At 31.4% G+C, this 24,134-nt stretch overlaps 1 protein-coding gene across 5 annotated transcripts in view; it reads left to right on the top strand.

Annotated features, from left to right (window-relative positions):
• The window catches only part of LOC143252772 (bifunctional heparan sulfate N-deacetylase/N-sulfotransferase-like), an 83,700-nt gene that overhangs the window by 39,319 nt on the left and 20,247 nt on the right, over nucleotides 1–24,134 (top strand). For 4 of the 5 annotated variants that reach the window (XR_013029136.1, XM_076505442.1, XM_076505440.1 and 1 more), the window contains 4 exons: nucleotides 4,239–4,442; nucleotides 6,660–6,786; nucleotides 12,774–12,889; nucleotides 20,980–21,165. Coding sequence is in view for 4 of the 5 variants with exons in the window: in XM_076505442.1 (XP_076361557.1) it covers nucleotides 4,239–4,442; nucleotides 6,660–6,786; nucleotides 12,774–12,889; nucleotides 20,980–21,165 (633 nt within the window). In the remaining variant the exon portion in view is untranslated. Of the gene's footprint in view, nucleotides 1–4,238; nucleotides 4,443–6,659; nucleotides 6,787–12,104; nucleotides 12,221–12,773; nucleotides 12,890–20,979; nucleotides 21,166–24,134 lie in introns of all 5 variants that reach the window. The other variant, XM_076505441.1, reaches the window with a different exon arrangement.

Raw genomic sequence — 24,134 nt, 5'->3', positions numbered from 1 at the left:
GCTATTTGTTAGTTTGTGTTTACAGCTTAAATATTTATTTGAATGGCAAAGAAAAATCACCACAGTGAAATGTACAAAAAATATCTATACATATAAATTGACATAAAATTGGATTAAAACTTGTATCAAATGGAACCTTTTTAATAACTTTGAAAAAGTTGCATGTATAATTCATATCATTATATAACTTTTGAAGATGTTATTCCATTTTGGCAGTAATGCAAATATAAAGAAGTCAACCACCTTCAGTTTCCTAACTGGGGCAAGGCAATGAAATTAAAGTTGTTTTTGTACAATTTTTTTAATGCAAATTATGTCATTTTCTGTCTTGTGTAGACACTTGAAAAAATCTTTGTGGATGTTTACAATAAATCAACACCATTATTAGTGCAGCCATTTCAAGTTGAACCATTTACTGGTTGTCTTGGTTGTGAATATTTTAAAATCAACATATCTGAAACTTCTGTTAGAAAGTTTCATGTTTTTATTCACAAAGAAAACATCTTTGCCTGTTTCTGTCCCCTATCCACCCCACTGTATCATTTCTCTTGTTATTTGTTTAAAATGCTCTTTATAATTTGAAATAATTCTTTATTTACAAAGTTATTTTTGTTTATGTTTCATACAATGCTAAAACAGTTTTTTCAACATGTAATTTTAACCAGCATGTGCATTGTGTACAAGTAATACAACCACAGTAAACAATAAAGCATTTCTTTTTCTTTTTAAAAAAGTTTAGGTTAAAAAATGAAAAAGAAATGTGGATCATATTTAATTTTAGAAATTAAATAAGATCAAACATGATTAAAGGCTGCACAGTGAACAGCTCTGAAGCTTCATCAAAACAGCTTACTTATGCATAAATAGTATGTTTGATGTTCTATTAAGTGTTCAAGTTAATAATTTCACATATACTCGTATGTGAATAACTAGAGAATATAAAACACCCACTTAATAAAGTATCTTGAATAAAATTGTTAGTGAAAGTTAAATACATATTAAGTACTTACCCTTTTTTATTATACCTTACTTTTTGAATTTAAAATTACATCAGATAGCCTTGCTGTTTGAAGGTCTATATTACTAATTACATGCCAATGCTGGAGTGAGTTGAAGATGGTACAGTTGTTGTGTTTTAAAGATATTTTTCAAGTTTTATTGGCCACAAGTAGACACTTACTATAGAGATTTATTAATAATCATCACACAAGTGCTCATTTTGTTTGGAAAACAAAGCAGAGAATAATAAACAAAAAACATTTGTTTCGGCCTTTATAACAGCAGGTGACTGACTTGAGTATCCTAGCTCTGAAAATATTGTTTTATATATATAGCAGGTCATCCCATAAGTAATGTCTGAAAATTTAATACAGAAATTGCGTCATCATTTCTGTTTGTAGAAGGCTTTAATGACTAAAATATGTAGTAGGACGTGTATAAAAATGTTTAGACAAATAAAATAAACAAAATAAACTTTCTCAGAGCATTAATCCAATAAATCCTTATAAAGATTGAGGAGCACATTAGGCATGTAATACTTTATGAGTTTAATTAAAAAAGGCAATAGTGCAGCAGGAACTACATGAAACATTCAAGGTGTTAATGGTGCAGAGTCTCTCAATGAAAGAAAATGTCAAAGGTGGTTTCAGAAGTTCTGATGAGGTGACTACAGCTTAAGTGATATGCCACATTCAGGTCATCCTGTTGAGTTTAATCATCATTTGCTGCTAGCTGCACTTGATGAAGATTGTGCTGTAACAGTTGAAGAATTATCACAGAATATTAAGACAGTTCACTGTCATCTTCAACAGCTTGGAAAAATGTCAAAACTTGGAAAATGGGTCCCCCATGATTTGACAGAAGCCATCCTTAGAGCAAGAGTGAGCATTTGCACTTCTCTGCATTCTCATGAATGTAACTCACCTTTTTTGGACAGGTTAGGGGCTGGAGATGAAAAATGGATGAATTATAAAGATGTTAAGTGCTGCAAACAATGGCTTAGTGCAGGTAAACTGACTAAAGCACAACCCAAAATGGACCTCCACTCTAGGAAAGTCTTGTTAAGTGTTTGGTGGGATACACTTTGAGTTGCTGCCACTCAATGTAATGATTATATCAGACATCTGTTATCAACAGTTAGAGCACTTGAATGTTGCACTGAAAGAAAAGAGGCCTGCTTTGACCAGTCATAAAGGTGTTGTGTTACACCAGGATAATACATGGCCCCATACAGCAAGGATCATATCTGCAAAGATTGAACAGCTAGACTGGGAATAACTTCCACATCCTCCTTATTCTTTAGACCTTGCCCCATCTGGTTATCATCTATTCCAAAGTTTGCAGAACTATCTTGATGGAAAAGAGCTTGAAACACATGAAGATGTCAAAACTATCCCTTCTACATTCTTTTCCTCCTAACTGCAAGAATTTTATACAAGTAGCATTCAGAAGCTTGTGAATCGTTGGCAAAAAGTAATTAATAATAATGGAGCATACATTATTGATTAAATAACATTAAAAGCGTTTGAAATCCTTTTTCTTTTTGTGAACCTAAAACCAGACATTACTTAAGGGATAACCTGATATATAAGATTGTTGGGTTTAATCATTTTGTTTTATCTATGAAAATTTTGTAAATAGTTGGTTCAAGTACAAATTACAGTAATGGAAATAAAAATAATATATATTTTTATATACATTTGATATTTTGACTAGAAATATGATTTCAAATTTATCAGTAAAACAGCTTTTGTAGTGAAATATTGTGATAAAAATCAAGCAAGTTACAGAGATAAAAGATTGGTCTAAGATTGTTTTCACACCTCTGGTTTAAAATCTAAAATGGAAAAATTAAAGAGGAATATGAAACAACATCTGTAGTACCTTACATAATTTTATTTACAAATTTTAGGCCTAATAATTTCCTAAAATTATCTTGAATATATGCTATGTTTTGCCATGTGTTTCTCATAAATAAATTTGGTAGTCTTCAAATCAGTAGATTTTGAACAGAAGATTAACTTCATCTGTATTACAAGTTCAAATAGTGCATGTATCTATTAAAAGAGTCACAAAAGTAGACTTTCTTAACAAGTACACAATTACAGTATTTTTGTTAAGTTATATACTCAAGTTAATTTTATTATCTACTGTTAGTAATAGTACAAAGTGAGATTTTAAGCATTTGCACATAGTATGGTGTGAAACTTGAGTAATTCAGAAATATGACAAGAACTGAACTTTTTTTTATTAAACAGTGAAATATTTGAAGATTAAAAATTGATAAATGAAAACAAATGAGCTGTAGCACTGACGATTTCTTTATTCTGTACATTCTATAGTATTTTAAATCCTATTTCCACAAATGTGAATAACAGTATGGTGTTTTAGGAGTACTATTTATTCACTTTCATTTCTCACAATTGATTTCCTTTCTCTTTCATGATTTGTGCCTTTAAATTTTCCAAAATGATACTAATCTTTCACTCGCACTTTACCATCATGCAATGGCTTGTGCATCAATCTTTTATTTTTACACTTTCCATAATTACAACCAACACTAAATTGACTAATTGTAATTAATTCCTAGTTCTGTGACTTATTTCATCTAAAAAGTTTGAAAAATAGTGCCTGACTGTGGATATGGCAATGTACATACTGTGTTATTTTATGGGTTTTTTTGAGCTTTTGAAATATTATATGGAATAAATGTTTTTCTTTACAGAATTAAAGCTTAAAATAATGATGAAATACTACTGCAGTTTATTTTTATAATGTTTAATGTAGAACACTAATTTTGTACAAAATCATAAAGCTTCCTATTGTAGATACAATTTTTTCCTAAGCTTAGTTACAGCTTTACTGTTTGTAATAGAATATTTTTATGACCTTTATACTTATCAGTCACAGTTTATGTGGCAACCTAGCAAACAAGCATTCATCCCTTTTTCACAAGTGGTTGGTGTATAAATGTTACACAGTATGCTTTATACTTTTAATATAGATACAATGAGGTTTTGTGCAATAGATAATCAGGTAGTATGTTGTGCAATCCATAACATGTGGCAAGATTAATTTTGCTGTAAGTAATTGAATACCGCATGTCTAATGAACACTTATCCATACCCAGTAGTAAAAGGCAATACATTGTTGAAGTAGATGCATTAGAAACTTGTGGGATGTTGTTTATACATAAATTAGCTACTTTGCTTCAAAAATTAGTTTTTGTGTTTTAACAGGATCAGGGACAAATAGATGGCATCCAACGTGTATTATATGGTGGAGGATTTAAATTCTGGCTACATAAGCTTCTCTTTCTTGATTCAATCTCTTTCCTTTCCCACGGAAAACTTAGCCTTCCTCTGGACCGCTTTATTATGATCGATATTGATGATATTTTTGTTGGACAGAAAGGAGTTCGGATGAAATCTTCTGATGTGCAGGTTTGTATGTTTAGGCTTAGGCATATTTTTGGTGTTATGTAAAAGCCATTTAAATTGATTTTGCTTGACTTGTGTTTTACTTGGAAATGTTCCCAGAATAGAACATGTTGCTTCACATCCTATCAAAACTATATGTGTTTATCATTTAGAAATGGCATATTTGCAACATTATATAAACGTTGTTTGTGACCTATTTTTTGTAGTTTCAAAACCACGAGTCACTGATTTTAAAATATTGGCCTTTTGGATATATATGATACTGAAATGACAAGGGAGATGTAAAAGATTGTTATAAGGGAAATAATATTTATATATGAATGTGTGTGTGTGTGTGTACTGTCTATGAAATAGAGAACACTATTCAGTCTTTGGTCCAAAAGTTGTAGAGTATGATACAGAGTAATAATAACAATCTAAAAATCGATTTATATCTAAATACTTTCAAGTGTTTCATTTAAACAAATTATGAAAATGAGATGCATTAATATTGGAACTGATAAATTATACTGGCACATATAGCATTTAGATGTTGTAATGCTGTGGCTGTTACACTGAAATTCAAAATAAATCATATTTCACACATTTATTCATTTTCTAGGTGATTAACATAATTATTTGCTTTTGAAAAAGTATTATTGAAGGTGTGTATGACTATTTTCATTTGAAAAGAAGAGAGAATCTTCATTAGCTATGACACTTTAATTTTTTTTAAGCTAGATTATAGTAAATTAACCTACGATATCTTTTTTTTTTCCTTTTTATTACCTATAATTTTGTGCACTAGCAATGTCAAGTATGGGGCCTGAGTATATCTGATTCAGTATTGTTGCTCATCAGAATTTCTACCAGCTTACCCTAAAACTGAATTTTTTTAAGTCAGGATAAAAATAAATTGAACATGGTTAAATACAAAACTAAAAGGTTTTTAGATTTCAAATCAGTTGAGAAATAATGGAAATTTGAGCTAAAAGTTTTAACTTGCAAAACAAAAAAAAATGGTAGCCTTTATGTGAGCTGCTGTGCTGTGACTAAAAATAGCAAAGATGTTGAAATCAAGAGGGAAACTCTATAAACAGTACTACAAAATGTCTGGAATTAAGTTTTGACTAAGTATTTCTAAAAGCTTGTATAAAGCACTTTTCATTGATTTCAGGCAGTGATTATAGCTGAAGATAGTTACTCAAATAATAAAAACAAAACAAAAAAAAAACGACTCCAGTTTTGCTTTACTTGCATTTGTTTTGTTGTCAGACATTATGAAGACTTGAAATACCTCCAATAAGAAGGACTCTGCATGATGATGATTGAATGATCTTCATTTTTATGCAGATTGGCCCACCAGAATATCAGGCATTTAGAAAGTTATTTTCAATTTTAATTGTTTAGTCACTATGCAGCATATGATATTGTCGAGACCAGTCCTTTGATGCCAATCTACCCCTGACAGTACTGTACTGTGTATCTGCTGTATATTAAATATTGTATCTAGCTCGTACATTAAACCTAGTGCTTTTTGTCACTTTCTTGTTTGATCCCATGAATAAAATGTTGATCTTACAAATGTATTTTTCTTAAGATTTTTTTTTTGTAAGTATATGCCTTAAAAGATACTTTTTTCTGTTTATTTCTTTCCCTGAAACAATTTGTGAAAGTGATTGAGCCATATAAAACAAGTAATTTAGGTTTTTGTAGTAAAGTGAAAATGACAAAAATAACATTTTTGTTATTGCTTACTGTTACATCAACCAGGGTGTCTTACTTTGCAAGACCATTTCCACTAAAACTTAATTATTATGAGCAATGTTATTATAATAATAAGTAGAAATTCATTTTTCTTAACTTTTATTTTGATGCATACTTGTTTGTATTGACAAGTTTCATCAATATATTTAACATATCTTTAGATCAGTGGCTCTTGTGATATTTATTGCTTATTTGTAGCTTAAATAGTATAAACACAGTGATGTTTTTAAAATTGATGGTCTCAGAAACCATGAAACTCAACTGACTGCATTTTTACTTTATAACTTCCAAGCTTCTTAGACTAACAATAGCACAATATCATGCTGTGTATTTGATATGCATCTCTTTTTCTTATATGGATTGTAAATTCCTGAACTTTTAGTTGCTAGGTTTGAAGTAATTAGTTTCTTTTCCTTCACAGAAACTTCCATTGTTAATTTAATAGCTGATTTCTTTTTTGTCTTAATCTCAAAGGCATTGTTGGAAACGCAAGAACGACTCAGCCATTCAATCCAGGGTTTCCGTTTTAACCTTGGTTTTTCTGGAAAATTCTTTCATCATGGTTCAGAAGAAGAAAATAAAGGAGATGACATGCTTCTAAGTAAGTTTTTTTTTTTTTTCCAGTTATTTAGTTAACAGGATGAAGATGTAAAATTTACTTTGAAAAAAGTTATTTATTCTCTGGGGCTGTAGTTTTACTTACTTAGTAGTAAAAATGCCTAATGTTTTAAGTTATGTAATATTCTCCAAGAATGATTTGCAACACAGACTGTGTAACATTAGATTTTTAAACTTATTGTTTAGGATTTTTTAGCTAGAATAATAAAGAAAATAATACTACAAATATTTTTTTTCAAAATTAAAGTCATATGACATTTTAAACATTCTAAATGATGTAAAATATGTTTATAACTTGAAACAGAAACTTTGACAAATTAGCTGAAAATGTTCGTTACATGATGTTGAAATTCCTTTACTTTTGTCAAGTTTTTCTGTTTTATTAGATGTGATGAGAAAAAAACTGAAGTGAAACCTTTATTGTTATCTTGAAGTTCATAAAAACTACATTTGTGTTAATATATGGAGTGGATATTTTTAATAGATCATAAATTGATTTTGCTTTTTGATGTTATAGAAAAAAAATACAGTATCATCATTGATATTCACTTTGATGTAAACACGCATACTTAACATTTCATAAATTTTAACTTCGTGTATCAATCAACATTTTCTAATTCAAATATTTTTTGTGGTCAATGTTATCTTCTATGCAACTTGTAATACTTGAACCTGACCTTGAATCAGTCAGAACTATAAGATAAGAATAAAAACTAGTGTAAATATTTCTTGTTCCATATGATATCTTTAAAAGTGTCTTACATATTGTGTCTTCATCTAAATTTGCTTTCAAGTCATATTTCCAGCATATACCTTTGATTTCATCTAAGCTATGTATCTAGTACTTTTATGCTGTTGTCAACATTTAAACTGAAATGCAAAGTAGTTGTAATTTTGACACTTCTCTTGCAATGACTTGTTAACACCATACTATTATTTTGTTAGAGAATGATAGCAGTATAGGTAATTTTGTTATATTTATGACAGTAACATTTAAATAAAATTTTCTATTTGCCAAAAAACTATTGGTACATAAAACTTCTGAAATGATGACTCACCTCTTCACACAAATTAGAGCATCTGCAAAATAAATTGTATGCCACTACCTTTAAGGCAACGTTTGTATAATTTCACAAGAGTTTATGTGGATTGTGCCACTACACAAATAAATAATTGTGTAAAAAAAAAGCCCTCTACCAACAGGAGAGCTCCACACCTCCATGAGCATTAACTCCACCTATGCATTTCCACTTTTCCCTTTGACATCTTATTACATTCCTTTTTACTGTATCTCCTCCTTCTCTCCATGTATTTATTATTCATTTGGCTTCTTTCATTACCTAGATGCCTTGAGTGATGACCCTTTACCCCTAGTGACTTGGTCTGATGTTATATAACTTCTGTACTCTATCTTGAGTTTTTCCACTGTCAACCTTGCTCTTTACTCTTATTCCTTTCTCCAGATTAGTTCTTTCCATTTTCTATTCCAGACCTTCCTCTTTTTTTTTCTTGTTTTTCCCTCTACAAGAAGTCTTATTCCTCACTCTTCTTGCCAGTGACAATTGCACACACAATTTTTTGAGTACCTTTCTTTTCTGCTGCTGGTCTCAATTTCTACTGACAGTCAATTTTCAATTGTACACCTTAATTTCTTACTCACTCCTCTTCTTGTTTCATTTTCTCCTCTTTTGACCACATCTGTGATTCTTTTCACCCAATCTGCAGTTGGCTGTGCTCAATCATTTTGTATACCTTCCTACACACTTCTGTTGGCTCATTTTGTTTTTGTTTTCACTGTCCTGTACATCTTTTCTGTGTCTTTGCATTATTTGCTTTTCCCTTCAACTCAGCATCTGTCATTTGTATATTCATTGATATTGCAAGGGCTTTTGTATGACATATTTACAACCTGGCACTATCATCTCTTTTCTTTGACTAATTATCCCATTGTTGAATGGTCCCTTTTCTTTTATCTTTCATTTTTTACATCAAATACTCTCTTGAGAGAGGGTCTAATCTTGTGATCTAAGTCCTTTTACACCCCAGTCCCTCAGTGGACTTAGTAGATAGCCCGATGTGGCTTTGCTATAAGAAAACACACAAACAAACAAACAGCTGTGGGTATGTTTGGACATATTCTTATCTCATCTGAGCTGAACTTCAGCCTGTCTTTGTCATCTGTAGGTTATAATATATTTGTGTGTATTTGTGAGACGGCTGGTATGGGTGTTAGCACTTTAATTGAAATAAAGGACAGAACAACGTTTCGACCTTCTAAGGTCTTCTTCAGGTTAACAGGTTAGAAAACCCAAGAATGTTGGCTGGTATGGGTATTAGCACTTTAATTGAAATAAAGGACAGAACACCATTTCGACATTCTTGGGACTTCTAACCTGTTAACCTGAAGAAGACCTTAGAAGGTCAAAATGTTGTTCTGTCCTTTATTTCAATTAAAGTGCTAACATCCTTACCAGCCATCATTAGTTATAACATATTTGTTCCCCAGGCTTTTGCATTTTTCATTTTTTTCCCTGGATCAGAGGTTCTTTTGTTTTTGAGGACTTTAGTTCCCTGAAAACCCCTTATTTCTGTGGAGCATGTTTTCATGTATCTTCTACGGTGGACCTTGTGTATCCAAGGTTTTCTTTCATGAGGTCCTTTGTCTTCCTTTAGAGGCCTCTCCTTAGGGCATTGTCATTGTGATCTGGACCCTGAATGTACCACTACTTAGATTCCCTGGCCACCTAACAAATCAGATCTTTTCTTTCTTCAGTGCTCCTTTCTATTTTTGAGGTACATTTTTCAATGAAGACAGAATTTTCAATGTTTGGATGCTGGACAAGAGTTTTAATCTACATCAGTATGCTCAGCCTTCTTGCTCTTGGTCAGGCATGTTCTCATTTTTATTCTTACTGATGGTTTTCTTGGTCATGTTCCACTCAGCCTTATTTCGTGGTCTTTTCCTGCTCCAGCTGTCCTTATGGCTCCTATTCCAGGATCTTTTATTTTTTTAGTATTAACCATACACTTCTGAGTCTATTCACACCTTTGCTGAGGGCTTCAACCTTGGTAAAAGACTGCCTCTGTTAGGCAGTCTGTATTTTATCAACAGTACAGCCTGTACACCCTAGATCTTTCATAGGGTTTACACTTGGTTAGGCATGTCCATTGTGGATCATTTTTCCACCCTTCTCTACTTTGAGCTTCCTCTCATATTCTGCAATTTCTCATGCAAGCCTGGCATTGCGCCTCTCTATACCTACTTTCCTATTCGTCTCTTCCTTATGTGCCTCAGATTTAAATACTACTGTCTTTCATGGGCCTTATTGTTGGTGCCTCTAAAGCTTTGGTCTGCTTGATATTTCAACCCAATGTTTGGATACGTTTGAAAGTACAGCTTTTTTTTTCTACTGCTCTAAATTTTAAAGGATGCCTTGTTATTGACATAACATTAAGTTACGGAGTATATTGAATACCTTAACTTTGATTTAATAAACCTTTACATAAACATTGCATAATTCTTCACATTTTTATCTTTCAAGGTATGGATTGGCTCTCTGGTAGATTTCTGCATTTTGGGGCTAACAATCCATGTTTAAATCAGTGCAATGCAACAAAATATTTCTCATAATTTAAACCATTTATGCATTAGAATAGTGATAATCAGTCTATTAGAGTGGGTGATAGAATGATGCTAACTTACTGCCTTCCCTCACTGATCAGTAGTTTAGAATTACAAATGGTACCACATAGCCTTAAATAGTATCTTTACCATAAATGCAAATACAAGTTTTACCTTTGGCAGATTCCAGTTAAAATCTGATTGTGGGAATTCCCACATGAATGTAAATGTTTTTTTTTATTGTATAAACAATAACCTTTGTAATCCATTTTTTATGCCACTGTTTCTCTTACATTTTGGACTTAATATTGTTGAAAACAACGGTACACTCAAAACACTATTTTCAGTTGTATTTTCAGCCTAACATATTTTTCAGTGGTGTTAACCACTTGATTAGTCACAAAACAAAACATTTACACCAAGAAGAAATTTTATAAATTGTGCACTTGTAAAAATATAATTTACTTTTAGATTTTGATAATGTCAAAATGCTGTTGATACAAAATATATAAAATTATAATTGACTGCACATTAAAAAAATAATTTCATAATTCTAATGAACAGAAGTAAAATAAGAATTTTTTTCTATAATCTTCACTGTTCATGTATTTTTTATTTGGTTGTTCTGTACATTTATGCAAGATTTCATCAACCTGAGTAATAAGAAATAATTATTAAATTGTAACTGAAATTAAGGTTGTTAATACTTAATACCAGTTCAAGATGCCTTATTATTTAGTGTTGTATTTTTTTAATTAAAGAAGTAATTTTTTTTTGTTTATTTGTTTATGGTAACTTGAAATGCTGATGTGGTATAAATGAATATACTTTATTAAAGGTTCTAATATACAATTTTAAAATATTACCATATATACTTATCTGGAAACATTAAATTGATAATAAATAATTTAATATATACACATTTATGGTCATCCAGGTATACCCAAAAGTTTTAAAAGGCTGCTAAATAGGAACATTTTATTCAGCCTTTTAATTTTAGTTTAAACTATTCAAATGTCAAACAAATGGGAGTTAAAAAAGAAAAATTAATAGTTTTAAGTTACAATCACAAATATTATTTTGTAAAAATAAAAATGAAAGCTATATCATTTATTTAAACTTCCCTATTAAGAATTATACTTCCATTTTTATGGATTGTGTAAAATGCACAAACATATTTAAATATCACATAATATTTATATGTATTATTTGTATAATATGAAACCATTTGAGTCTATACATAGTTACTTACACACTGTCAAGAAATCAGAGCTCTACCTAGTAAAACGTGCTATACTTACTACAATTGTTTTTTGCAGATCATAATTATGTATGAATAGTATCTTTCAAAACCTTCTGTAGTTCTTTAATTGAAAGCTATAGTGCATTAGGGTCAAAACAAATTAATTTACCAATAATTATGAATATAATTACTGTGTATATTTTATTGTGTTTTAATATGTCTGTTTATTTAAATGTCTAATTTTTATGTATCAAGTTTAAGTCTTCACTATTAAAATTATACTTTGCTTTGGTTGAATGAAACTTGTAACTTGTACAAAACACTTTTACATGTGAATAACAAATTTATAAAAAAATTTGGTTTCAGATCCAGTTTCAGTGCTTCTAAAAAAAAATGAAGAACTAGTCAATATTCTACTATTAAGCTTTCTTTTCAGAATATGTGGACAACTTTTGGTGGTTTCCTCATATGTGGGGTCATATGAAACCACATCTCTTTTACAACCATAGTATTTTGGACCAACGTATGCTCAGAAATTACCAGTTTGCAAAGGTACATGTGGCTCTTGCATGAATATAAGGTTGACAGTTTCACAGAACAAAGGATGCAGAATTCACTAACCCTGGTTCAAAATTAAGGAAATTAAAAGATAGTCGAGAATTAAATCTATCAGTTACAAACTTTTTCAACATTATATTTTTAATACAGATGTACTGTTTGAATACAATAGTATATTGTAAATGTTTAAGAAAAGATAACTGAATATTTTTGAAACTTTAAAAAATAGTTTGTGAAAATTCAAAAGAACATTAGTTATTTCAGATGTTCACTGCACTGTGACCAACCTTATCATTCAATTTACTTTTTATTTGTGGTTTTTATGGGTGTTACATGTAACCATTTTGTTGATAGATTAAGCATTCTTCTTGTAATTGTATTTCTTTTATGCCTGCACTTGTAACAAAGCCTTTCTTTGCCATAACATGCTTTGGTGAAGGGTGAACACCCCCTTTATACTTTTGCAGCTGAGAACAACAAGTATTATTACATCTCTAATTCTTAAAGCTTACAAGTTGGGCATGGTTCTAATTCTTTATTCTTAAAGACCATAGAAGGAAGTTTTGGTGGTTTGGACACACTTGGAGCCATACACAACCTCACCTTTTTGACAACATTTCTGTGTTGGAGACAGAAATGCTGCTGAACCACAAATTTGCCAAGGTAACAAACAACTTGGACATTTATTGTGTGTATGTCTCCTAGAAATCCTGCTAAAAGTAATACTTCTGATAGACCTATGCTATGCTCAGAAACAGTATTTTGTTAAAGAAAAATTAGTAAATAAACAGTTGTATCTGTATACTGATAGCGTAACAACAGTTTGTTAATCCTACGTTGGACCTACGTTGATGTATGTTGTTGTTCAGCTGTACTTTTGCACAGAAAGTACTATAGTGCATGTACGCATATCTACTATACATTGATCTTTTTTTTTTCAATCAGCTGCAAAACTTTGAACTTCTTCAAATTACTTTGATATACTAAAAACAGGAAGATTTAACAACTTGCATGGAATTAGTCTATTTTGCATTTATTTCCATTCTTAAAACAATGATAAACTTTTGTCTACATTTTGTTGACTTTACTTTTTAACCATGAATAATTTTTCAGAATATACAATTTAAATATTTTGTATCTTGGAAAAGATTTTGTTTTTATTTCATTTTACATAAAAAGTCCTACTAAAATATTAAACATTCTGAATAAACAGATCTGTTGTAATTGTGATTCCATGTTAAATCAACCAAACCATAAAACCTCTCATTCCTCAAATATTGATGAAATTGGGATTGTAAATTGATGATAATTACATCATTTACTATTTGAGTCTCTTGAATAAAGTGGGTATGGAAGACATTAATTAGAGAAAATTTGACTTTTTGGCTAGTGTTTCAAGGTCAATCGTAAATCTTATCCTAAAGCATTATGATGAAGCTACAGAATTTGTATTAGTGTCATTTTTAAAGCTCTTTGTAAGCCATAATTGTTGGAATCATTTTATTGGAATAAGGATATTGAAAGCCTATCATGTTTTTCCTGTTGAATTTTTACCCAGAATCCACTACAAAGATTTAAAAATTTTTTTTTTTAAATTAGCTTGAGGAAACAATCTACTATCACGTGAGTAAAGGACCTGTTTTTTTTAATGTGGTTCAAACATTTTATTTAGTTAAAAATCCTCAGGATAAAGTTAATGTATTGTAATTTGTTTCATTTGATGCAAGTGTGGTATTATGAACTGTGTTCTTACAGATATATGATAGTGTTGTACCCAATAAGCAAGTATATTAGTGAAAACTGTGCATTCTGTAGTAGTGCCAATTGTGTGTACATACATATGTATGTGTCCATCTGTCCATGAATGACATTTGTGAGCAGCATAAAAACACTTCTGATGAAAGTTTTAACTAAATCATCATTTTTCTGAAATCAACTAGTCTTTTTTTTTCCCTTATTCTGACCTTCTTTCTGATGTGTTGGATTTCATTCAGCTTATCATTAATGTATTGCTTTTGAAACAGTTTGTTTGTTGAGTTAACATGGTATCACTCGTCAGGGGTATACTTTATACTATATGTACATGAAATACTTTTAAATCTTAGTGTCATGTTTGTAAATGCATCTTTGTTCTCTGATTATCTGTTTTTATTGTTTATTGTATAATAAAATGGTAAAATGTTTTTATGAAAAATATAATATTTGAAGCATAAAATTACACTGTAGTGTTTTATGTAGCAAATCTTTGTTCCATGAAAGAAAAATAACTTAAAAATTATAAATTCATTTGATTTATGTTGAAGGTATTATTCCAAATTCTTACAAGACACAGAGAAAGAAGCTCATTTTTATTATATTTGATGCAAAGAAGTCTTTGTATTGTTTTCTTTCTGCAAACTAAAGATTATTTTTCATTTCAGGTTTGAAATTGACCAAGTTTTAATAAGATTCTAGCAGGTAGACTTTAAAATTAAGGTCAGGTATACCATGTGTTTAGATCTGTGAATTTCCTTTGACATGCATTGCATGTTGCATACCAGCTTGATCCTTGTTCAGTTCATACAAGTTATTTGCTGTCTAATGAGCATAAATATTCATAAATATATTCTGATATGTCTTACCTCTACTCATATAACACCTTTTTTCAACTTTTACTGCACAAATTTTTTGCTTGTCAATAGCCTTTATACTTACTCCTACTTATTCTGTTGGTTTCATGTCAGGCAGCTGTATGATAGCATACAAACAAACAAGCATGCAAGCAGTAACTCTCCACCAATAAGAGTGGCATAACTCCTTGCAGAGCTGACTACCTCTATTCAGCTTCGCTCAACTTTGCTTCTTAGTTGGCACTTGTGGTGTTTAGATATATTTTTCTCTTAAACTTTACCCACTGAATTTCAATCAGTTTTTACAGTACTATAATATGGCTTTAAATTTCTAAAGTTTTTTTTATCTTTCTCTGTGGGTGACAAAGGTAGATGTGTCCCAGATGCTTACTTCCCCATTACCATTTCCCAGTATCCTGGCATTTCCTCCAGTTTATCCATTGGGGTGATGTTTACCAGTCCCAAGCTTTTCCTTATGACCTGACTTTGGCTCATTACTTTTTTGTTCAGTGTTTAAGGTTTTTGTCTGTCTTTTTCATTCCAGGGGTTTTCATTCTTACCATTACATGGGTAACTGGTTGCTTCTAGCTCATTTGCATGCCATCTCTTACTTTCACACTCAAAAATCTGCATGTGTTGGTTGGCTGGTAAAGGTGGAGAAATCTTTCCTCTCTGTGACTCAAATACCTTATTCATGTTTGGGCATTTTCCAATCCCCATTTTAGCCAGACCCAACATTTTCTCTTTTGCCTGCAATCTGTAGAACTTCTGGTTCACAGCATTTCCTCCTTTCCTTCTCCATCTTATGAGAAGTTCTTTCTTTTTAGGGCATGTGGATTTCTTTGAAACCACTTGTTCTCCCTTGGTTGAGCCAACATGCAAGTCACTTAGAACTGATTGCTGTTCATTGTGCTGTGGTTCATTTTCTTTTTTCTCCTTCATTCCAAAAACTCCACAGTTATCTGATATTGTACATCACTTGGCAAAAGGGTAATCTGTTGAGGTCTCTGTTTCCACACGTTGGACATCCTGTTTTGGGCCCACAACCATCACATTCATTGGATGGGATGCCATATACCAGCTGCCTTGAATCTCTTTGAAGATTGTTTACTGAGCCATGACAGGATTTCCCCATAGAGTGGCTCTCTCAACTTAAAGGTATTCAGATGGTTGTGTTCTCAGTGGGGTTTTCTGGAACTGGTTACATTTGCCACTCATCTGAATTACAAACTTTCCAGATTTTGATTTCCTGTTCCTCATGCTTTGGCTGTAGTTGTCAATGCTCTCAGTCAGTAATGGGCAGCTATAACAATTATGCATATCCTCCTAACCGTCTTCTTTCTCATGTTCTCACAGTTGTAGAAGATACTTTATTGTTAAGTTGTCTTGGTGGCTTCACTGTGGCCAGAGCAGCTGTGCCTTTCTTCTTCTGCACCTGTTCCCACTGACATCTTCTATTCTTTTTCTCCTTTCACTATTCTCCTCAGACTGCCTCATTTGAGCATGTTACATTCTTTCCTCTTCACACTCTGTCTGTGTAGTTACTGTCCAGTACCTTGCCAGACAGGCTAGACACTCTCCATGAGTTGCTTCCCTAATTTCTCATTCAGTGCACACTTCCTCCCTGCCAGTTTACCAGTGTAAGTGAGATTTCAACCATTCTTTGTCTTCTTTTCATGGTTTTTGTCAATCCCATCCAACACTCCCATAATCAGTGATGTCGAGAAAACCCACTTGTAGAGAAATATATATGCAAAAATGGCTCGTTTGGGTTGAGAAAATATTTTACGTAGAAGAGCGAACAACGTTTCGACCTTCTTTGGTCATCGTCAGGTTCACAAAGAAAGAAAGAGGTAACTGACAGGAAGCTGACCACATGTTTGGAATAGGTTGTGTAACTGAGTGTCGGAATGTAGAGGGTGGTGTTAGATGTTTGAATATATAATTTTATTTTATTATATTTAATATAGCTATAAAGGCGTCCCTTTATATTGGTTTATTTTGGGTTTAAGTTGTTGTATAAGTAAGGCTTCTTTAATTTTGCATTTGTTTATGTTTGTTTCTTTATTTAGTATTTGAGTGTTTTCTATGGTTATTTTCTAATTGCAAGAACTTACACACAATTCAAAACAGAAATCCACTGAAAAATCACCCATTCTGGATTATACATTCCTTGGGACTCAGCACATGAAACAAAACAAAAACTCAACATACTAAGAAACCTAATAAACACAGCCATAAAACTATGCTCACCAGATAAAATTAACAATGAATTAGACAAAATAAAACAATACTTCATCAACATCAATAAGTTTCCTCCACAAACCGTAGAAAACATTATACGCACACACCTAGATGAAAAGCAAAATCAACCAACAAAAGTAAATATATCTCACAAATCAAAAAATCGCGAAACCATATACTGCTGCATACCATATATTCCCGACATCAGCAGACAAATAACCAACATTTGGCAAAAACTAGTAACAAAATTTGACATTCCAGTTAATACCAAATTTATTCAAAAACCAGGCACAAAACTGAGGTCTATACTATGTAAAAACTACACTGACAAACACCACACCAACATTATTTATAAAATACAATGTGATAACTGCCACGACTTCTATATTGGAGAAACAAGTAGAAAAATGTAAACCATATTCAAAGAACATAAAAAGTCACCTTCACACGTTTTCGAACGCTGCAAGTCAAATAAACACAACATAACCATAGAAAACATTCAAATTCTAAATAAAGAAACAAACATAAACAAATGCAAAATTAAAGAAGCCTTACTTATAAAACAACTCAAGCCCAAAATAAACCAATACAAGGGAACACCTTTATACCTATATTAAATATAATAAAATTATATATTCAAACATCTAACACTGCCCTCTACATTCCGACACTCAGTTACACAACCCCTTCCAAACATGTGGTCAGCTTCCGGTCAGTTACCTCTTTTTTTTCTTTGTGAACCTGATGATGACAAAAGAAGGTCAAAAGGTTGTTCGCTCTTCTACGTAAAAAATTTTCTCAACCCAAACGAGCCATTTTTGCATATATATTTTTCTACACTCCCATACTTCACTTCCTTCCTTACCTGATTTTTCAAAAGGTTATGTCAGTATCCACTACTGCTGGTAATTGTTGGGCACCTTCCATTTCACAAGCTTTTACTTTATCTTTGTGTCCTAGTCCCCCCCTGATTAGAACCTAATTGTCTTCATCCATGCCCTCACACTTTCTCACTTCAAACTCATGTTGCCCTTTTCCTTATTTCATCTATACTTAAAGATCTTTTTCCTTCTTTTGGAATCTTTACCTAATTTCATCTTCCTTTAGAGGATATAGTTCATCCTGTCACATGGACCATTTCCCATATATTTATCTGACATTATCTGAATCCTCAAGGCATTTCCTGCTATACAGGTTACTATCTACCCACTATTACCATCTTGAGCTCTACAGTTTCTCAATGAGTGAGTAAGTGTTCTTTTTATACTATTTTTTTTTTTATAAGAGCCTTTCTCACTGCTAATTATTGAAACCTTCTCCATACAACCATTCAGGTTTATAAGGTCCACCATGGAAATGTGGTGTTCCACAAGACCACTTGTATTCTTTTGATAGATTGTTTAGGCAGAGTATTCATGATGGAACTTGGTAAAATGGATGGCAGTTGCCATCCATTCTACAAGGTTTTAGCAACACCACTTGTAGTTTTCCTGCATCATAAATATATTTCCTCTGGACCATACACTCTTAGACTAACATGAGTAAAGCAGAAGAGTATTGCATTACATTTTTGTTCCTTGGTTTTGCTGTAATAAAAGTAATTTCTATTCAGAAACTCCCAAAGAAGGTGATTTTGCATTTATTTTCTTAATGCAACTTCAAGACAAGTTTTTGTTTGTTAATTGAAGTACAATATCCTCAAGTCTCCATACTTGGTAGTACTAAAGTCTAGTCACTTGGGATAAGTTTAGTATATATCAATAAAGCCACATTCTCAGCATTGTTAATTAAGCCACTGCCAACCTTTTATGCTTTTGTTATCACCTCTTATCTTTAGCTTTCAGTTGAGATACAGACAATTTCAACTGCAATTTGGTTGGGAAGGTTTGAAGCATCATGATGTTGAGCAATAGGATGAGCACACAGGAAATCTTTGAAAGCAGTTTCAGGCATAATATTAGTCTTCCTGCTGCGCAGTATCTATCAAGGTGGTTCTAAATAGTTCATGAATACCTGTGCTTGTCATTTAGAGACTTCCATGCTTCTTGCACTTGGCCATTAAGCTGATGATGCATTAATAGATTTCAGTCACCTTGCCTCTTTAAGTCACTTTTTGCAGCCCCAGTGTGGGAAATGCCTTCTTTTTAGCCTGTGAACATGTCCAAAAAATTTCAGTTCAAGTTAAAAAAACTGGATTTTTTTTGCTTTGTTATTTTTCCAACAAAAATATCCTCCTCTGGCTTTTGAGAGGCCTATTAAAATTTAATTGTAAATTTGTTTACTTTTTGTTGAATTTTACATTCTTACTTAACTATTAATAAGTTTATATCATACAACTTAAATTTATTTTAGCTAAATATTTTGGACAAGATTTTCTTTTATTTCTTCAAAACTAAACTAGACTAAAATTAGCTCTAAAATACACATTACTATTTCACTACAGATAATTTTTAAATAAAAATCCTGAACATATTGACAAAATTATGCATACATAATTCTCCAAAAGAAAAGTTCCATGGTAGGTTCATCTAATGTAGACTTATAAATGATTTATACATCTTGTTTGATCAAAAACTTTAAGCACAATTAATTAACAATTGTTAAACAGTACTCTCATCTACTGGATTAAAATACAAACTTCAAAATAAACTTAGAACAAATGTACTATACTCAGTAATCTCAAAACATAATCAAAATTAAAGTAACAATATTCATATTATTAGGTTTGTTCTTACCAATACTATATACACTTTGTTGTAGCAAATTGCAAAAGGGCTTAATATTTAGATAGCATGCTTATTTGTTTTATTATTATTGTACCCCCCTCAAGACTCTGAACCTTTCAGTGTTTTGAAAGATGAACATGTCACAGAAAGTAAGTGACACATACTTCAGTTTTAAGACCAAGCTAACATCATTAAAAAAATTAGTTGAAATTTTCAGGTGTTGGTTAATAGAAACCTCTTTCTCACTCAGATTTTTTAATTTGTTATTTTATTATCTTGCCACTTTCATAGTTATAAACAATACTGTCACTTTTCAAATTCCAATTGATCACTTATCATAACTTACTTACAACCTAGAGTATACTGAAATAAAAAATAAGTTTAAAATACATAGTTCTGAAATATTTTTATACAGCTTTTAGATTAACATACTTATGAATTTTAAGTGTATGGGTATTTTGATATTCATTGTTCAAATAATTAAAATTATATTTACAAACTTGTAAGGATCTGCAATACTTTAATTACTATTTAAGTATTTATACTAAATACTTTAAAATTAATTTTCCTTAGTTTTAGTTTACTTGTGGAAGGAAAAAGGATGAGATAGTTTGCTTCAAAGATATATGCTTGTAATTTAATAAATGAGTTTCTTTTTATCTATGTTGTTGGAGTTGGTCCAATCACATTAAGACATAGTAATGAGATAAACAGTACTTGATTAGAGAATAAAGATTTGTTAGATGTGTCATTTTATATCTTAAATAGTAGTGTTTTCAGATTGATGAAATACTTGCATGCTCTTATAAATGAAGATGTTTGCTGAATCTATTTTGCAATTATGTGAAAGTTTATAATATTTTTGTTGAATGAAAATTAAAACTTGAAGAGCTATGGAACTTTTTGTACTAAAATATTTGTTTTATATTTGTAATGTAAATGTAAACCTGTTAAGTGTGTATAGAATAATCATACAGGAAATGCCTCTCAGTGGTTCATCAACAGACTTGTAACTCTAAAAATTCAGGTTTTTGTATCCGTGTTAGGTACAGGACATATGATCCATTGTTTAACTTTGTGCATGAAAAATAAATGTACAGATGATGTAGGTAGGGATCTGATATTTCAAACAAGAACTTTTGTTAACTTTATACATTTTATAAATGTGTTTCAGCAACATGGAATACCTGTTAATTCGAGATACTCTGTAGCCCCACACCACTCTGGGGTTTATCCTGTTCATGAGCAGCTATATGAAGCCTGGAAAAAGGTCTGGAATGTTAGAGTTACTAGTACTGAAGAGTATCCACACCTTCATCCAGCCAGATTTCGTAGAGGTTTTGTGCACAGAAATATAATGGTTTGTTTCTCTGCTCATTGATTTCTGTGTTTCTTTAGCTACTTGATATTAACAAATTCTACATTAATATCAAGCATTCAATTGAAACTACTTTGTTTTTATCCTTGTATGTTATAATATTCAAAGAGGATATATATAGTTACTGTATTACATTTTAGTTTTGCTGCTTATACTTGCATTTTAACATTTCATGATTGCTTTATAGTTTAAAATTACAGTTTCTTTGTTGTTGTTTTTATTTCAAATCTAAATATCTTTAAAGTTTGATACACGGTTAATTGTTACATCAGTATCACACTTTACTTGTACTATATCTTTAAGCTAATACCTCCTGGCTCACACCAAGAAGTTTTTCCAGCCTTTCTACATAATATTTATACAAAATAACTATACATCTTTATTTAATTGTGGCCCACTGTCATCATACTCATAGATTAATCATATTTAACATGAGACCACATATACCTAGACTTTATTTTCATCAATTATTATCTGAAATATTCAGTTTTTCTCAGCTTTTTGTGCATTCACACCATATTTCTTTTATCATAAGTTTTGTATTTCTTAAGATTCTTTATTTTTTATGAGTTCAGATGTTTCTGATGATGGTGCTTAGTTATCCGGAGTTTTTTTTTTAAACTTATTGAATCTTGCTTCCTGATGTAAGATGTGTGAAGAGTCTTTAGCTTTCACAGGTGTTGTTACACAATTTTATTGTGCTGAATGTCTTGCATTCCTCAAGGTCTTTTTTTAATTTTTTTAGTAAAGCCAATAATGTAGATACTTTTGTAGTTCTGCTTCACACCTTTAGAGCATAGATGACAATATATGAAAGAATTTTTCCCCTTCTATTAGCCAGTTCCTGTGTCAAACTTGAGTTATATACTGTTGATATTCATTACATATATTTTCTTTTATGACTTCTTGTATTTGTATCCAGAGCTTTCTTTACTAAATTGTCATTTGCTATGAAAGATAAAAGTAGATTCTTTCCTGTTATTTCATCTCTTCTATTTTCATTGGATGTATCTGTTTTGACCCAGGTTATCCAGTGTCCTTTTTGCACCTTTGACTAATACAGTTCAAGTTCTTCTGAAGGGCATTTTACAGTCCAGTTAATATATATATATATATTGACTTATGTTAGAGGTCTAATTTTCTCCCCCCTTATGGTGGTGAAGAATTGTTTTTAGCAATTTTAATTCTGTAAGAACCTTTTTTATTATTTATTTCTGTTCTGTATACATGGTGTCTTAAAAGTCTGGAACCGTTTGATGTGTAATTTACCCTCCAGGTACTGTGGATCCCTGCCTGATGCAGCAGTGATCCTTTTTAGAAAAGTCTTGCATCTGAGTTACTGGAAGTGCCTGCATATAATATACACATTTTTACAAAATATTTGGGATCAGTTATAAAGTCTGCACTATGCAAGGGAACATCTTATATTTTGACTTAATCATTGTTTGTAATATTTGGGATCAGTTATAAAGTCTGCACTATGCAAGGGAACATCTTATATTTTGACTTAATCATTGTTTGTCACTGTCTGATCATTAGAGGTTAAAAAACAAAAGCCCTCAATAAAGAGAAATAAACAACAGCCTAGACTTCTGATGTTTATCTTTTAGACTTTAAATCATACATGTATAATGGATTCATTTTGCCAACCATAATAACTAAATAGTTTATGCTGGTATTTGCTAATAATGATCAGTCAAATATATAATCAGGTTGGAATTGCACTTATTATACATGGTCATGTTGAATTTTCTTAGTATGTGAAGCCAAAAATATACTGCACAATATATGTAGGTATTTACAGTATTCTTTCTGTGACCACCTTACTTTAAGAGTAAAGGTTGTAAGCTCATCCTACTCTTTGTTTCTGAAATTGTTGCTTGAACAATGAAACAGGAATTAGTGAACTAGCATTGTTTTATTTTGCACTATTAGATTGGTTGTAATAGTTTGATCTGTATTTTATATTACAGAAACAAGAAGAACTAATTTCATGGATTGAATATGCTTTTTTCTCTGATAGAACATATGTTAGGCATTAAAGGTGTTTGTTCACATTGGATCTGTAGATATCACATATGTGTTGTTAGGTTTGCAGCAGGTGTTCCATATTTCTGTAGTCGCTGTGTGCAACCCAGTCTTACTAGCTTAATACACATGGGAGCTTGTGAGGCCAGCATTGTTTGTCATATCTTGAGAGAAGCCACCTGTTTTCTGTTGTCTCTGCTAATTCAGTTACTAATAGCACTTTAATTTCTCCTTTGGCAAGAGGAGTGGGCAATTCCACGTTCTCTCTTCTCTCCTCTTCTGATGTAGTGTTCTGGATAAAGAATACAGTCAAAGAATAGTATTGTATTTGAAATTAGCATCTTAAACTTTAATTCATAAAGTTAATAACCACCCTACTATAAACAATCTGGCCTTCTCGTGTTAGTGATTTGAGAGAATGTGACTGTTTCATGTAGTAAGCTATTGAAATAACATCCAAAAAGAGATAGTGCATTTGTTAATTATATTACTGGAACATGAAGTTTAAAAGTATGGGTGATAATTTTAAGCATGATATATATGTTGAGAAGTGTGACTGTTTCAAGTTATTAGCTGTTGAGGTAAAGTCCAGATAGAGTTAGGACCATGCAGTAGGTGATAGTGACATGTTTATATGATAACGGGAATACAGTCATGTAAAGGTTTGTAATTATTTTGCATAATTAAATATACAGAATTTTAATAGTGGAGAGTTGAAAAGTCATAAGTGGAAAAATTTGGCTTATTTCTTGGTTAGTATCTCAAAGTTAGCTCGAGTTATAAATCTAACACATGATTATGAAACTGTAAAATGATTTTTAGATGTAGCTTCCTTTTTCTTTTGTTACTTTTTTTTTACATACATTGTATTGATGATTCTAAAACAATACATGCTATGCTTAAATTTTTCTTGGTCTGTTGTG

Source organism: Tachypleus tridentatus, chromosome 6 (assembly GCF_004210375.1).
Source record: "Tachypleus tridentatus isolate NWPU-2018 chromosome 6, ASM421037v1, whole genome shotgun sequence".
Classification (NCBI taxonomy): Eukaryota; Metazoa; Arthropoda; class Merostomata; order Xiphosura; family Limulidae; genus Tachypleus; species Tachypleus tridentatus.
Note: the sequence above shows the minus strand (reverse complement) of the source record. Positions and strands in the feature narration are given on the sequence as shown.